The 14,181-nt window shown below is 37.2% G+C and overlaps 3 protein-coding genes across 3 annotated transcripts in view; 1 reads left to right on the plus strand and 2 right to left on the minus strand.

The window, feature by feature from the left end:
- LOC133841307 (uncharacterized) overlaps positions 1-3,139 on the minus strand; it is a 95,004-nt gene extending 91,865 nt beyond the window's left edge. The window contains exon 1 of the mRNA XM_062273693.1: positions 1,475-3,139. Within this exon, the coding sequence (XP_062129677.1) occupies positions 1,475-2,962 (1,488 nt within the window). The 5' untranslated portion in view covers positions 2,963-3,139. The remainder of the gene's footprint in view (positions 1-1,474) is intronic.
- Positions 3,140-8,228: 5,089 nt separating this feature from the next.
- Positions 8,229-10,822, plus strand: LOC133843711 (uncharacterized). The gene is made up of 3 exons (XM_062277364.1): positions 8,229-9,099; positions 9,151-9,346; positions 10,166-10,822. The coding sequence occupies exons 1-3, from the start codon at positions 8,316-8,318 to the stop codon at positions 10,653-10,655; spliced, it is 1,470 nt and encodes a 489-aa protein (XP_062133348.1). The 5' UTR covers positions 8,229-8,315; the 3' UTR covers positions 10,656-10,822.
- A 2,347-nt stretch (positions 10,823-13,169) lies between these two features.
- On the minus strand, positions 13,170-14,072 carry LOC133844290 (uncharacterized). Its single transcript, XM_062278208.1, has 2 exons — positions 13,505-14,072; positions 13,170-13,436 (listed from the first exon to the last, which is right to left on the minus strand). The coding sequence occupies exons 1-2, from the start codon at positions 13,596-13,598 to the stop codon at positions 13,198-13,200; spliced, it is 333 nt and encodes a 110-aa protein (XP_062134192.1). The 5' UTR covers positions 13,599-14,072; the 3' UTR covers positions 13,170-13,197.
- Positions 14,073-14,181: the final 109 nt, after the last annotated feature.

Below are 14,181 nucleotides of genomic sequence, written 5' to 3' on the forward strand. Positions count from 1 at the left end.
CAAGTAATAGTATGCATACCATCAGTGTACTGAATACAGCTTTCGGCATCTTTTACTATTTTTCCGGAATATTAATTTGGTATAATTTTAGAATATGAATTTCTTAAAAATTGGAATTAGGTATGTAACAGTCGAGCAAACTCGTCTGTAACTTTTTTTTTATATAATTAAATTGCTTAAAGAGACAATTACTATTACTTATCAAGGTATTATCATTATAATTATCAATAATTGTTATTGTGTTTAGATAGTCTGTCAGTATAAAAGTGTTAAATTACGGTTTGCAAATTCAAATTTAATTCCCATATATTTTACACAGATTTGCGTTATACCAAACTTAAACGTAAATTTCAGATTATCCAATAAAAATCATATTTATGTCATATGTAGATAAAATCTTAGGTAAGCTACGAAGCTTGTTTGTAAGATGAGCTGCTGTAAACACCAAACATAGCATGGCTATAAGCATTGAAATTCCTGGAAGCATATTCATTCGTGTAAGGAAAATATAAATAGTTTAGTAAAAGCATTCTCACTTGTTGTTTAAAGTTCTACTTCAGGTTAGCCAACTGTTTTGCTGCATTGGTCAAGTTATTTGAAACTTTCCCCTGGCAATCGATCTGCAGGACTATTTAATATTTATGAAGCAATAGTTTATAGAGGAGAGGAGAGAGCAGAGCTTCGGAGTGATATTGTAAGCGCACTAAACAACTGCATGCATGCCATTAATTAAGATTGAAATGCGGATGTGAATGGGGATGGGGATGGAAAAAGCGTATGCGGGACTTGACTGTAGCTCAAGACAATAACTGACAACAACCAAGGCAGACAAGGAAGTTGCGCTAACAAAACACAAAATAAAGTTTATCTTTAGTTCGTTTAGCTAAACTTAGGAGGTGGCTGAGCCAAAGGAGCATTCATGTTGGCCTATGTTAAAACTTGCGCTTAACTTCTCTGGCCACTCACGTTGAAACAATCGAGACCAGCAGCATGACAGAGACGGAGGAGGAGGAGAGGAGGAAGGGGTGCTGCCTACTGGCCGCAAAAGTGTGCTCCTGGCAGCAATCTGGTTGTGTCAGAGGCAGAGACCTAGAGACCCAGAGACCAGAGTAATTCATGAGGCAATGAACACAAAATGCACCACAAAGCAACGTGATGATAATGAGTTGAGAATTGCACGAGCCGAAGTGAAGGCAAGGCAAGTGAAGGCGAACCGTGTATGTAAACTTGCAGCAGACAATTGAATGTGCCACCATTACAAATGTTCCAGCTGTCAGAGAATCGCTGGACACCCACACCCACACACACACTAACACACACACACACATAATAGATTGCCCATTGTCCAGCTGGAGTATAATTAAAAAGACATGCCACAATCGTTTGCAAAAAGGAATGCACTTTAGCAAGGCGCCAGGTTAGAAAATCCACGTACATAGATAGAAAAGAGGGCAAATTGGCATTTGGCACTCACCTGGTAGTCCATTGAATTGCCGTAGCCCATGTGATTGCAGGAGCACGAACAATGCTTGATATGTTGCTCGAGCTCATCGTCGATGCTGGCGCCACCTAGCGTCAGTGCATGACCATAACATGCGACGTTCAAATCCTGATGATATTTGACTTTCGCACGTTCCCATTCTCCCTTTCCTTTGTGGTAATGAGACTCGTTTGTCTGCTGCTGCTGCTGCTGCTCTGCCAGCTGATTTGTGGCCGCTGTCATGCTCATCATGGCAATCGGCTGGCCAATAATCTGTTGCTGTTGTTGCTGTTGGTGGTAATCCTTGGTGCCCATGCCCATGGCCACATCGGCGCCAGCATCCAGCGATGTGGACTTGAATATGCGTGTGGATTGCATTGGCCGCGTTCGACTGGGACTTGGACTGGGACTGTGACTGCGACTCCGACTGTTACTGTGACTCTCTTGCGCTGTTACTGTTAAGCTGCTTCCGCGTAAGAGCGAACGCTCAAAGCTCTTGGGCCTGTGAAAAGCTTCGTACGCAACAGTTTCGCAACCATTCTGCTCGACAACTCTCTGCTGCTGTGGCCTCATCGACCCACCAGTTGCTGTGGCAGCAGTAACAGCCGAGCTGGCGGCCGTTAACATCATGCTAAGGCGCAACAGCTCATTGGAGTCCGCCGCCGGCAATGGGACACTACACGAGCCCGTCTCTGTGGCGCTGTCCAATGCCTCCGACTCCAGCAGCTCCGCATTGGGTTCATCCGAGTTGCTGGACTCCAATTCACTAAGCTGCTGCTGCTGCTGCTGTTGCTGGAGTCTGGCGCGTTGTCCTATGATGGAGGCTGCTGTGGAGTTGGCGCCATATTTCCAGTAGGTTTTGTTGGTGCCCACAATGCGCTGCAACTGCGGCAAGTTGCCTGCCGTTGGCGTTGTGTTGTTGCTGCTGTTGTTGTGCTGCCGCTTCTGCCGCTCCAGCTGCTGCAGCGTCTTGAATGTCTTGCGCACGGGTTGCGTGTGATGCAACGTGGCACAACGTCGCATCGGCGGCGGTGTATAAACTGGCGACACGCTGTAGCTATGCGAGTGCCTCGACGGGGACAGCGAACCACTTGACTTGGCACCCACTAGCCGTGCCTTCAGCTTCTTCCCAAAGCCAGCTCCGCCTCCTCCGCCGCCTGTTCGTGGTGACAACGAGTGAGCGGAGAGGGAAAGTGCACGCGTGAATTTCAAACGCGCTCCGCTTGCCACACTCGCTGCGGACTGACGCTGAGCGGCAATCAGTTGGCATTCATCGATGGTGGGCAGCTTAAGCAGATGCGGATGCAGTTGCGCATAGGCCAGCGATGGTTTGGCGCCCGCACTGAGCACGCTGCCATTGTCGCCTCCACCTGTTGGCAGCGGTGGCTCGAAGAGATTCTTTTGGCTGAGCGCCAGAAACTCCTTTTGTTCCTCCTCCTCGAGCGCCTTCAGCGCACGCAAATCCCACTCACCGGAACTCATGGTCAGCCAGCAGAATGTGACAGCCACTGACGGCACAGAGTATCATCACTTCACTCTCACTTTCGTATTAACTTGGTTCGTTATTCGCTTCGCAATTCGAACACTCACATTTTGAATGGCGCGACAATTTCGAAATGAAACACGCAGAGCGCAACACGTTACCGTTAGCACACGAGGCTGTCGGCGCACTGAACGCGTACAGCAGCCAGCACGGTTACTTTATAACGGTTGTGCCAACAGCCAACAGCATACGAAGCATCAGCATCCGCACACGCGTGGAACGTGTGTGGAACGTAAGTGACCTAGCTTAACATCTGAGTCAGTGTGTCGCTCTGTTAAGCTACCAGCCAGTCTGATGCTTTCACTGCTGCACTGCACTGAGAAAACCAACACGGATTAATTCCTTGCATTCGCAAAAGGAATTTAAATTCACAACAATATATTATCAACATAAGACACACTATTGATTGTTTTCCTAAATTCGGATTTTTTGCAAAAGTTACAAATGGCACACAACAAATTTAAATAAATCAAAAACAACACATGCACTACAGTTTCAAAAAAGCTGAAAATATTTCATAATAAATTAAAAAAATATGAAAATAGAAAACAAAATTATAAATCTAATATATTAAACATTGCAAAATAAAAAAATATTTATTGGTTTCCATACATTTGCACAATTAAAAAAGTACACAAAAATTGTTATCATATTAAATACAACAAATACTCGTAATTTAAAAAAAAAAAAAAGTTTATTTAAGTGTATTAATAAAAATGGAAATACATGAATGAAAAAATTAGATTATTTGCTAAAATAAAATATCACTTATCGCAATATTCAAAATTTTCTATAAGTAATGATTATTAAAGATTACGTTTATTAAGGTTTGAAATATATATATTTTTTTAAATACAATATATTATATTAAATCATCTTTTTCTCAAAAAAATGATCAATTTAAAAATACAAAAATTAGAATATTTTCAGCTTTTATTCAATAAAATTTTAAATAAGTACAATTAAATTTAATAAAACAAAAATAAAGCATGCTTTTTATAATTTCTATTACATTCCTTATATCTACAATATTATAGTGTTATATTCGCTTCAAATTAATTTGGAAAAAACATATATAGCACATTTTAATATATAATTAAGTTCTGCGACGTAAACACACATACAATTTAAGTTCGTCAATGGAAAATATTTGGAGAAATTCTGTATATATATAGAACACAATTTCTAGAGCAGCAAAAAATGTTTGGAAAATGAAATATATTTGAAAAGACATAATTGCATTATTGCATTTAGTTTTATGCTCGCCCATGAATTACTCAATCCTTACTTACTATGTATGCATGCATGCGGCGAGCAACGTGTAAGTGTTAATGGCTGTGGTGCTATGAAATATGTACGAGCATTCGTTCCGCATCCAATTTTGCAGTCAGCTACATGACGTTGTCGGTGCCGTTGCCATTTTTGTTAACCTCAACGCAGTTGGCAAGCCACCTTGTGCTTCCTCTTTACCTTCCCCTTCCATCCGGCAGCCGCTCATCATTGAGGTGACAGCGGAATGACATCAGTTAGCGCCACAATGCGTTGCCATATATTTATATGACTTACATATATTGCACACACACATACGCACACATTGAGACATATTTTCACGAGTATGTTGCAAATACTTGCATGTAGAACACACACACACACACACACACATACACTCTTGTACACTCAGAAGAGCACTCATCCTTCATCTTGATGTATGGCCATCACTTCTTAGCTGCTCTCTCCGAATTGTGTTAATGAAATTCAAGTCCGTGCTGCAGATTTTATACAACTACAACTACTACTGCAACCACGATGTCCATATATCCTCTATGTGTATATAACATATCATGAAGCAGGTGCAAAGTGTGCACCAAGTGCAGAGCACATAATTTTATAGGGTGCGCATCTTGCCCGCAGTTGGGCATATTATTTATGTACTCCAAAGATCAACCAAGTATTACAAATAAAACTAGATCTCATCATGAGTATAAATTTCTTATTGTTCAATTATTTATTTATTTTATTAATTTTTGTCATTTTAAAATCGAACAATTGTGTAATTTTAATAATCAAGATAATTCATATATACATATATATTTATGCAATTCACTTTGATACACAATTATTTGATTATTTATCAGTTAATTTCGAAACTCAATGCAGCGTATGTGGTAGTCGATTGACGTGTTAATTCCAGATTAAATTAAGCACTTCAATTATATTTTTATACATGAGAAATAAAACGAGACTCGGGAGATAAAATGGAGTGATATAGACTTACATACCCTGCAAATTTAATTTGTCCTATACTACAAAGCTTAACACTGCTAAATAAAAGAATATACAATTAAAGTAAGTAAATAAATTTCATTATAGAGCAACTAAACAGAATGAAAAATAGCTAAAATGTTGAATCAAGATTGTAAATTTATGTTTTTTGAAAATACATTTAAGTATGTTGTTTTTTAAATACCTCAAAAATCTTAAATCTTTTGCTCTCTGTATAAATTTTTTATTGTGTAAGTGCTTATTTATTTAATAAATTTTCGTCATTTGAAAATCAAAATAGAATTAATTTCTTGTCAACCTAATTTAATATCTTAAATCCAAAGCAACATGGTTGGTATACTTGATGTTTCCTTTTGAGGTCTAATTGGCCTGAACTGAAGTCCATTTTAATTAGTGTAAAATAATAAACCAATTACTTGTACGTCAGTTACAATATTAGACATGAGACACACGTTGTGCATTTTGGGAGAATTTTCATAAACTCAGCGAGCATTTTATATTAAGTATACGCACATAAACTCAATTACAAATTCCGCAAATTTGATAAAAGTAATTTCCGGCATAAAGATTAAGCTAAATTTGCTACATAATAAAAATGAATTAGAAAAAGAAGAGTATATTTAAAATTAGTAATATTCAATACAAGAATATACTTTAAAATTTTGAAGAAGGTTTTTTTATGGATTATTGATACGCTATAGTTTGTTTTGCAAGAAAGTTTCGATAATTTGCGTTCTTGGCTAACAAAAACAACCCAGAATTGTTGAATGATAAACAAGTTAGCGTTACACTTTGAAACTGTATTTTAACGCGCTTCACTGCGATGAAAAACTTGAGGAAACCAATGAGTCATGAATGTTTTTAGTATCACATTTGATTTATTAGCATACTTAAAACGAAAGAAGTGAAAATGCAGCATTTTCGGAGAATTATGCAACTTAATTTCAGCTAACCACAAATTTTCGTTGCAATGTACATTGTCACAAGGCTGCTGCTGTTGCCGCTGTCGCAGCCGCCGGCAAGCCATAAATTTAAGAGGACACCCTTTTGCCGAAGCTCCTTGTGTCGCCTGCTCATGTTTTTTGGTGGGAGGCGGCTGGCCAAAAGTTTTGAACGACGCAGCCACAGGCACAGCCTGCGTTGCAGCTGCAGTTGGAGATGGCGCTCGAAAAGCCGGATGGCAGAAGTCAAGATCAAAAACAAGCTGCTGAACCAAAGCTGCAACAAGCGACCTCATTGTGGGCCGTGGGTCATGGATGAGGTTAGGCTTGAGGTTGAGTAGAAGGAGAGAGAGAGAGAGAAAGAGAAAGGCGCCTGTTGCGATGCTGCATTTAATTTCATTCATGGGCACATGCGAGCAAACAAACTAAAATCGAATCGACTACAAAATATAGGTGTATATTTGTAACAACAAATAACAAACTTTGCCACGCCCACAACTTTCCACGCTGTCCTCTCAGCAGCAAAAATCGAAACATACTTTTCGGAGCAAAACAACCAGAGTCTCAACTTAGTCGAAAAAGTTATTGAATTGAAATTCAGTTTCGTTTCTGAGACAACAACGTAATGTGTCTGTTGTTTGTGCCACATGCTGGCCGTTGCAAGTTCCCCCATTTCCGTGCGGCACTTGTTCTCTTTCTCCTTTCTTTCCTTCGGAAAACTTGTACTGTGTGAATACTTGTATCTATCTACTCGTAATAGCTTAGTTCGAGTACCCGTTTAGTGGCACTGCACAGACTCAGCATCGTTCATACACATTACTCAATAAATATGCTACACAATGTGTGGCAAGTACTACAATATACTATGTATAGTCGATGAAAGAGTGCCGTAAAATTATTCTCAACTTGTGCAGTTTTCACTTTGCAGCTGATGCCTTTTCAACTTTCTGTTGCAACTAATGAGCTCATTCAATTCAAACACGCAGTCCACGTCCAAGTGTGTTCGATCTGCAAAATAATTAACTTCATTGCCATTTATATTGTCATTAAGTTCATTTTCAGTAACTTGAGTTGGCTTTAAAGTTGCGCACACGATTTCAAAAAGGAAAAGCTTCGAAATTAAAGTGACAAATATATACATACATATGTATGTAAACTACATAGCTAATAATTTGTATTATCGATATACTTTATATCTAAAAGAAACTTTCTTTCTATATCAAATGTAAAACTTGTTTTTTACAATTAAAATCAAGTATTTAATATAGAAAATATTATAAATATAGCCTAAAATATTACATTTTAGGCTAAAAAAAAAGATAACAAATTTAAGAGTAGAAAAATTAGTTATTTGATTTATTCGTTGTACTTTGTTTTCTTCAAATTTTCCTTCAACCGTACACATACTTTTTCATATAAATATTCCTAATAAAGGTGTCGTAGAATTAGTGCATTTAAAAACGAATTTTATTGAGAGAGACTTTTTAAAGAAACTCGACAGCTGCTAATTAACAATATTGCATATACAAATTTGTATTGTTAGCAAATAGAAAAATTAAAACTTAAAAACCTTTCATTTTATATAAATAAAACTTTGTACTATTGTCAAGTTTTCATCTTTCACATGTTTAAACAGAAATGAATAAATAAATTAATTGATTAACTAAATTTTTCTTACAAAAATGTGATTAACATACATACATATAATTTAAAACTGAAAAACATAAATTAATTTATTATTATTATTATTATTATTATTATTATTATTATTATTATTATTATTATTATTATTATTATTATTATTATTATTATTATTATTATTATTATTATTATTATTATTATTATTATTATTATTATTATTATTATTATTATTATTATTATTATTATTATTATTATTATTATTAATTTATAGTTTTACCCTTTTTAAGTTTTCTGCTTTTGCAGGCTTAACACAAAAATTGGTTTATCATATAATTTAAAATTCATTTAATCAGTAAACTTAACTTTACACTTCAGACATTTGAACATTTGAAACGCTTCGAATTCCCAGCAATTTACAAAAGTCACAATGTCACGACGTCAGCAGGAAATCCTGCGCATCGAGCGTCAAGTGAGGGCCAAATTGCCCTATCGCACATTTCGGGACATCACCTTCGATCGCGAGCAGATCAAGGCCAGCATTGTGCCCCTCAGTTTCATTGAAGCACGTCGCAAGCGTGGTCCCATCTATGAGGCACTGCAGGATGAACTGCGCCACGAAGGATGCCTGATGATGCCCGAATTCTTGCGCTGCCTGGCCGAAAAGGAGCAGGCGCTGTTTGAGTCAATCAGCATACGTGCGAGGATCATCGATGATCGTCCACTGCTCTACGAGGTGATCGATAAGCTTAAGTGTGCGGAGCTGGCAGTGATCAAGCGTAAAGTGAAAGGCCTGAAGGAGTGCTTTACACTCTTCTATGAGACGCTGCTGCTGCTCGAGCCGTATCGCATCAAGTACGAGTATGCACTGAATGCTGTCATGGAACACATTGTTTCTCTCTGCCACAACATCGAGGGACAGGAGCGCGATGCTGCCGAGATGATAGCTCGCATCTATCACAGGTTTGCCATGTTTTTGGAACACACTGGGCAACGTGTCAATGCGATTACGTACCTGAAATCCACTCTCGAATTGGTGCGTGGACACATGTGGCTCTCTGAGCCAGAAAAAGGTTCAGCTAGTCCCATTCTTCACGCGCTTGTGGCTCAACAGCTCGCAAGGCAGCTGCTCATCCATGGCCGGCAGATTGTGCGACAGCAGCCCGAGGAGGCAGTTGATATGGCCAGAAAGGCAACTGTACTAATAGCAGAGAGTGAGTTGATGATAGTTAATTTATAAACTAATGACAGCTTTTATTTGATAGTCGGACGCCAAAAGAACTTGGACATCTTTTGCGATACGTTCTTGGAGCGCGCTTTCTTTCTCATGGAGGCTAACAAATATCATGCAGCTCAGCAGTGCTTGGAGCAGATCAAATCGGAGATTATAGCTTGCACCGAGTACAGATTCGTCAAGCTCAACATCAAATTGTATCTGTATCTGGGTCAATGCGCTGAAAGGTAAGAGCTATGTCTATAAGGATACTGGTAATACTATCTGAATCCACTTTATAATTATAATTTTATATTATCTTTGCATAATTATATCTGTATTATTTTATCTAATGTCTTCACATGTATATTTATATGTATTTATATGTCTGCATATCTGCTTAATCTGTAAAGTCCTTACCGTACCTTTTTTCTAAATACATATAATAATTTAATTTTTTTTTTAACCTCGCCAGTAAACTTAAATTATATCTTCTGCTAAGCTGAAGGCCTTCGCTGCCATTGCTTTACCATTACGTTAGTATTAATTTTAATTACAACTATCCTTTTAAATAAATAAATAAATCTTCTGTGTCTCTATTTCGATCGATCGCTAAAATTGCATTCAACATATTTATCTGAATTCTACATATTATCAATTTTGTACATTTTTTTCTTCCTTTCTCAATCCATCTTTACAACTTGTATCTCTATCTTTTCATTTTAATATTAATATATTTCTTTTTACATATTTGTATTTTCATATAAATAAATCTATCTAATCTGTCTTTTTGTATATCTATAGTATATTTGCCTCACTTACTATATCATGTCTCCATCTATCCAACTTGCATCCGAATATCTGTAACTAATAATTGAATTTTATATTTGAATGTTTTTTTCTGTTTAATTTGTACGTTTTTATCTAATTAATCTATATAATCTGCATTTGCATATCTGTAATTTTCTATATTTTACTATTTACATAATTGTATTCTCCTCTTATGTAGTCTATATGAATTCCTATTTATTTAAGCTGAATCTTTATATAATCACTGCTTTTCTCAGCTTCGATCACATTGATAAGGCCATTTCCAACTTTAAGCGAGCTCTGCGTTTATCACGTCTCTACGATCACAAGGATCACGAGGCCGAGATTCTGCTCAATCTGGGCAAGCTCTTTGCCCGCGATACCCAGAAGACGGGCATTGCCAAGAAGTGCTACAATCAGGCCAAAAGCATTTACATTGACTTTAACGACAATCACAGCAAGAAGACGGCTGTTTTTCTCATGGGAAAACTGCTGGCCGACGAGATTACGCCACTCTACATGGCCATGTTGAAGGCATCGAATTCGCGTTATTGCGCCTTCTTCAATCTGCGACAATGGAAGAATCGCTGTCGTCCCTTCTGGCATAATTTGGGCCACGAGATCATCAAACAGGAAAAGGACAGTATCTACTGTCTGCTCGAGGAGGAGAAAGAGGATCCCGTCTACGTGCCAGAATTTCCCGATCTTGAAGGCAACACATTCAAAGTTGAAGAAGGTGACATATGAATTAAGTTGTTCTCTGCTAAATTGTTATTGTTTTTATATTATTAAGTTGCATACAAGACTGAGTTTAGAACTGCACTGAAATCATTTTAAACGGCAATTTTTAGTGCAGATCTAAACGCAGTTGATTGCCAGATTAAAGTCTTAAATGCTCCAAAATATTAATAGATCCTCGCACATAAATTCAATTTTGTTTGCTGCTGCATTCAGCAACAGTAACAGTAACAAATTGTTAGCGGTAACAATAACATGGCAGCAACCACCCACAGCAACTGCGGCAGCATTGACAACAGCAACTTGCTGAAAGCTGCGTTTCAACGTTGCAGTTTCGACGGGGCCGCAACAAATGTTGCCGTCGCATGCCGGGATGAAGTGTGGGTTGTAAATTGGCAATGTAATGCGAGCTGCAATAAATTCTCAAACAACATGTCGGCGGAAAATTCTTTAAAACATTTCCAAACTGCATATTTGTCATGGCAAACACACGTACACGCTTGTTGTTCGCTTGTATTTGTGCCCATACATATGTCTGCGAGTGTGGACAGACGGACAGAAAGTGGCTTTAATAACAAATAACATTAAAAAGCATAAAGCATAAAGCGAAACAATGATACTCTTCCCTGTAGTTTTAAAACCTTATGGCTGGACTGAAAATCATAAAAAAATAAATCAAAAATAATTATCAGTACAATAATAGGATAATGTCTTACAATTCAATTCTTCTGGAAATATACATATATAATTTATCTATTTTGTGTTATAACTTTTTTATTACGATTTGCTGTCTTATTCATATGCGTATACGTAATTTTATCAATGTAATATGAAGTGCTTTATGTTTACTTTTGCGTCATTTCGTATTAATTTCTTTTTTATTCATAGTCGAGTTTTAGCTTTACGTATAAGTAATTTTGTTAATCTAATATAAAGTGGTTACACTTTACGTATACTTAATTTTATGAAGCTACTATGGAAGCTTCAACTTTACGTAATCTGAATTTTATTAAGATTAACACTTTATATACTTATTTACGATTCTTTTTATCTTTCAATATACACCTTATCCTTACAAGACAAACCTAACATTATATTTATTATTGTTTACGATTTATCATTTTCCATATTTTACTACCTTACGTATACGTAATTTTTGTAATCTTGACCTTTACGTATACTTTATTTTATATATCTAATTTGAATAGCTTCTACTTTACGTACATTGAATTAAGATTAACACTACATAAATTTATTCATTTTCACTGCATTACGTATACGTAATATCAAAACTGGATCTGATATTACGCATACGTAATGATCCTTACATACACGTAATTTAAACAATACAAACCCAGCTTTATATTGATTTGATTACTATTCATCTTTCATTATATTTCCCTACCTTACGTATACGTAATTTCATTGAGCCCTTCCGCAACTAATAGTAACCCTATTGAATGAAAAGTCAGAAAGTCTCTGAAATCGATGTAATCCAAGCGTGAAATCGATATGGCGTTTGTGCTTTTATATATTGCAAATATTTTGACTCGCTAAATAGTGCAATAATATGCATAAAATACGAATAATTAAATTCTGAACTTTGCAAACTGCAGCAGATTATTAAAATGCATATGGCAAATAGTTTGGCATCGTGTATTATCTGCAGCCACACATCTTCAAAGCGCCGCAACGTAGTGACCTGATTTACCAGTTATTTATAGTTTTTATCATATTATGTATTAAATCTATTCATAAACTCACAAATATATTGCATAATTACAAAGCCACAAAGCCAAAAGCCCTTTTTTCTCCACTCTCCGCCTTCTGCATTCAACGCAATATTTTGTGTGTGTGTGTGTGAGTGTGTGTGTTGTTCGGAGCGTCAGAGGGAGAAAAGTTGCCATCGAGTTGCAACAGAAAAGTTGGCAAATGAAAATAAATGCCTAAAGTTGGTTAATTAAAATGAAAATGAAAGGCACTCAGTTTGACTCAGCTCGACTCGGCTCGCACTTCACGAGAATTTTCGCCCAAGCCAAACAGCAGTAACAATTAAATGAAGAATTCGTAGACCAGAATTTGCAACCTGTTTTCATAGAATTAGCCATCTAAAATGCAAATGGTGCCAATCCACAAAAGTTTCGGTAACAAACAAAATTCCAAATGATTAAAAGCATATTCAGAACTTGAGATTAATGTTAAACTATAAGCCAGAAAAGGCAGCCACTTAGCCACATACTAGCAGCATAATTTTGCTTGTGATACAGCGCATTATTAGGTCAACTATGTATGTACATTTCTCAGTCCTCTCCCGCATATCTTGAGCGGGAAGTTTTCCAAAAACTTTGTCAATTAAAACTTTAGGGCTCGAGGCAAGCGAATTGCTATGTGACTCGCGAAATAATACAAATAACTAAATTGAATGTGGTCAAATGATTTGTATAGCGATTTAATGTCGCCGAAATTCACTTAGAGTGCGCCATTTGATTTGCATATTTCCGTTTTTCTATTTAAATGCAAGAATTCCTTGTTAAATAAATAAATTAGATGTTTATTGCACCTTTGGCTGCGAGGCAGTAACGATCTTAAAGTAACCATGCGACAGATAAATCTGAGGATCGGAGGGTCCGCTGCCATCTGGATTTGTCTTCCAGCTAATTGTGAGACATGGTTCGCCAGGCTGTGGATCTTTTTCGATGGTTATCTGATAGTTCTTTGCATCCTCGGGGCTCGCATTGTGCTTAATGAATATGAATGGGCGTTGCTTCGCAGGCTCATCCGGAGGCGTCACTGTCAAAGTTGAAGAAGGAAAGTAGAGTGAATTATAGCGACGCATTCTCAGATTTAAATCCACTTACATGGCTGGCAACGAGCTGATGGCGGAAAGAAAACAAACAGCAGCAGCATCAGCAGTAGCAGCATTAGAGACTTGTGCAATGTTTTTGATTTCATAATTTCGAAATGAAATATAAACAAAAAGCGCGAACAACAGCAATAGAAACTAATGAAAGCGTCGGATTTGTTTTATATACTAGATGCTGCACGCGTCTCTATATAAGAATGAACGACTCGACTCGTATTACGCGTATGTACAATAATTATCAAAACAACGTCTTGAATCAACGCGATCGCAACTCGAACTGCCGGAGGTTTGAGCGCTTTCAAACGGATGAAGCTGCAAGTTGAATGCGTCTCTCTTACTCACTATCGTTCTCACTTCTAATCTCGCTCTCTCTTTATATATAAGGTATATGCTTATTTTCATAGAATTATTTCACCTGAATTCAGAGAATTATGAGCTTATCGGCTGTTTAGGCTTGAATGAATTACTCATATACCACATATAATCAGAATTGAGATTGAGACTGACAGCTGAAATTGTAAACAAAGCCGCGCAATTGATTGTGGCTGTATCAATATGACTAAACGCTCGCTTGACTGCTGCTACTGTTGCTGATAGAGAGACCAACATGAACTGAGCTGAGCTACACACAAAGAGAACACTTTATGGCTTCCACTGCGCTTTTGAGGTCGT

This window comes from Drosophila sulfurigaster, chromosome 3 (assembly GCF_023558435.1).
Source record: "Drosophila sulfurigaster albostrigata strain 15112-1811.04 chromosome 3, ASM2355843v2, whole genome shotgun sequence".
Lineage (NCBI taxonomy): Eukaryota > Metazoa > Arthropoda > Insecta > Diptera > Drosophilidae > Drosophila > Drosophila sulfurigaster.

Excerpts from the sequence above, each read along its gene's own strand:
- LOC133844290 (XM_062278208.1), bottom strand. The coding sequence starts at position 13,598 with ATGAAATCAAAAACATTGCACAAGTCTCTAATGCTGCTACTGCTGATG. Across the intron at positions 13,437-13,504 it reads ATCAGCTCGTTGCCAGCCAT|TGACGCCTCCGGATGAGCCT; the intron begins GTAAGTGGATTT and ends CAACTTTGACAG.
- LOC133843711 (XM_062277364.1), top strand. The coding sequence starts at position 8,316 with ATGTCACGACGTCAGCAGGAAATCCTGCGCATCGAGCGTCAAGTGAGG. Across the intron at positions 9,100-9,150 it reads AACTGTACTAATAGCAGAGA|TCGGACGCCAAAAGAACTTG; the intron begins GTGAGTTGATGA and ends TTTATTTGATAG. Across the intron at positions 9,347-10,165 it reads CTGGGTCAATGCGCTGAAAG|CTTCGATCACATTGATAAGG; the intron begins GTAAGAGCTATG and ends TGCTTTTCTCAG.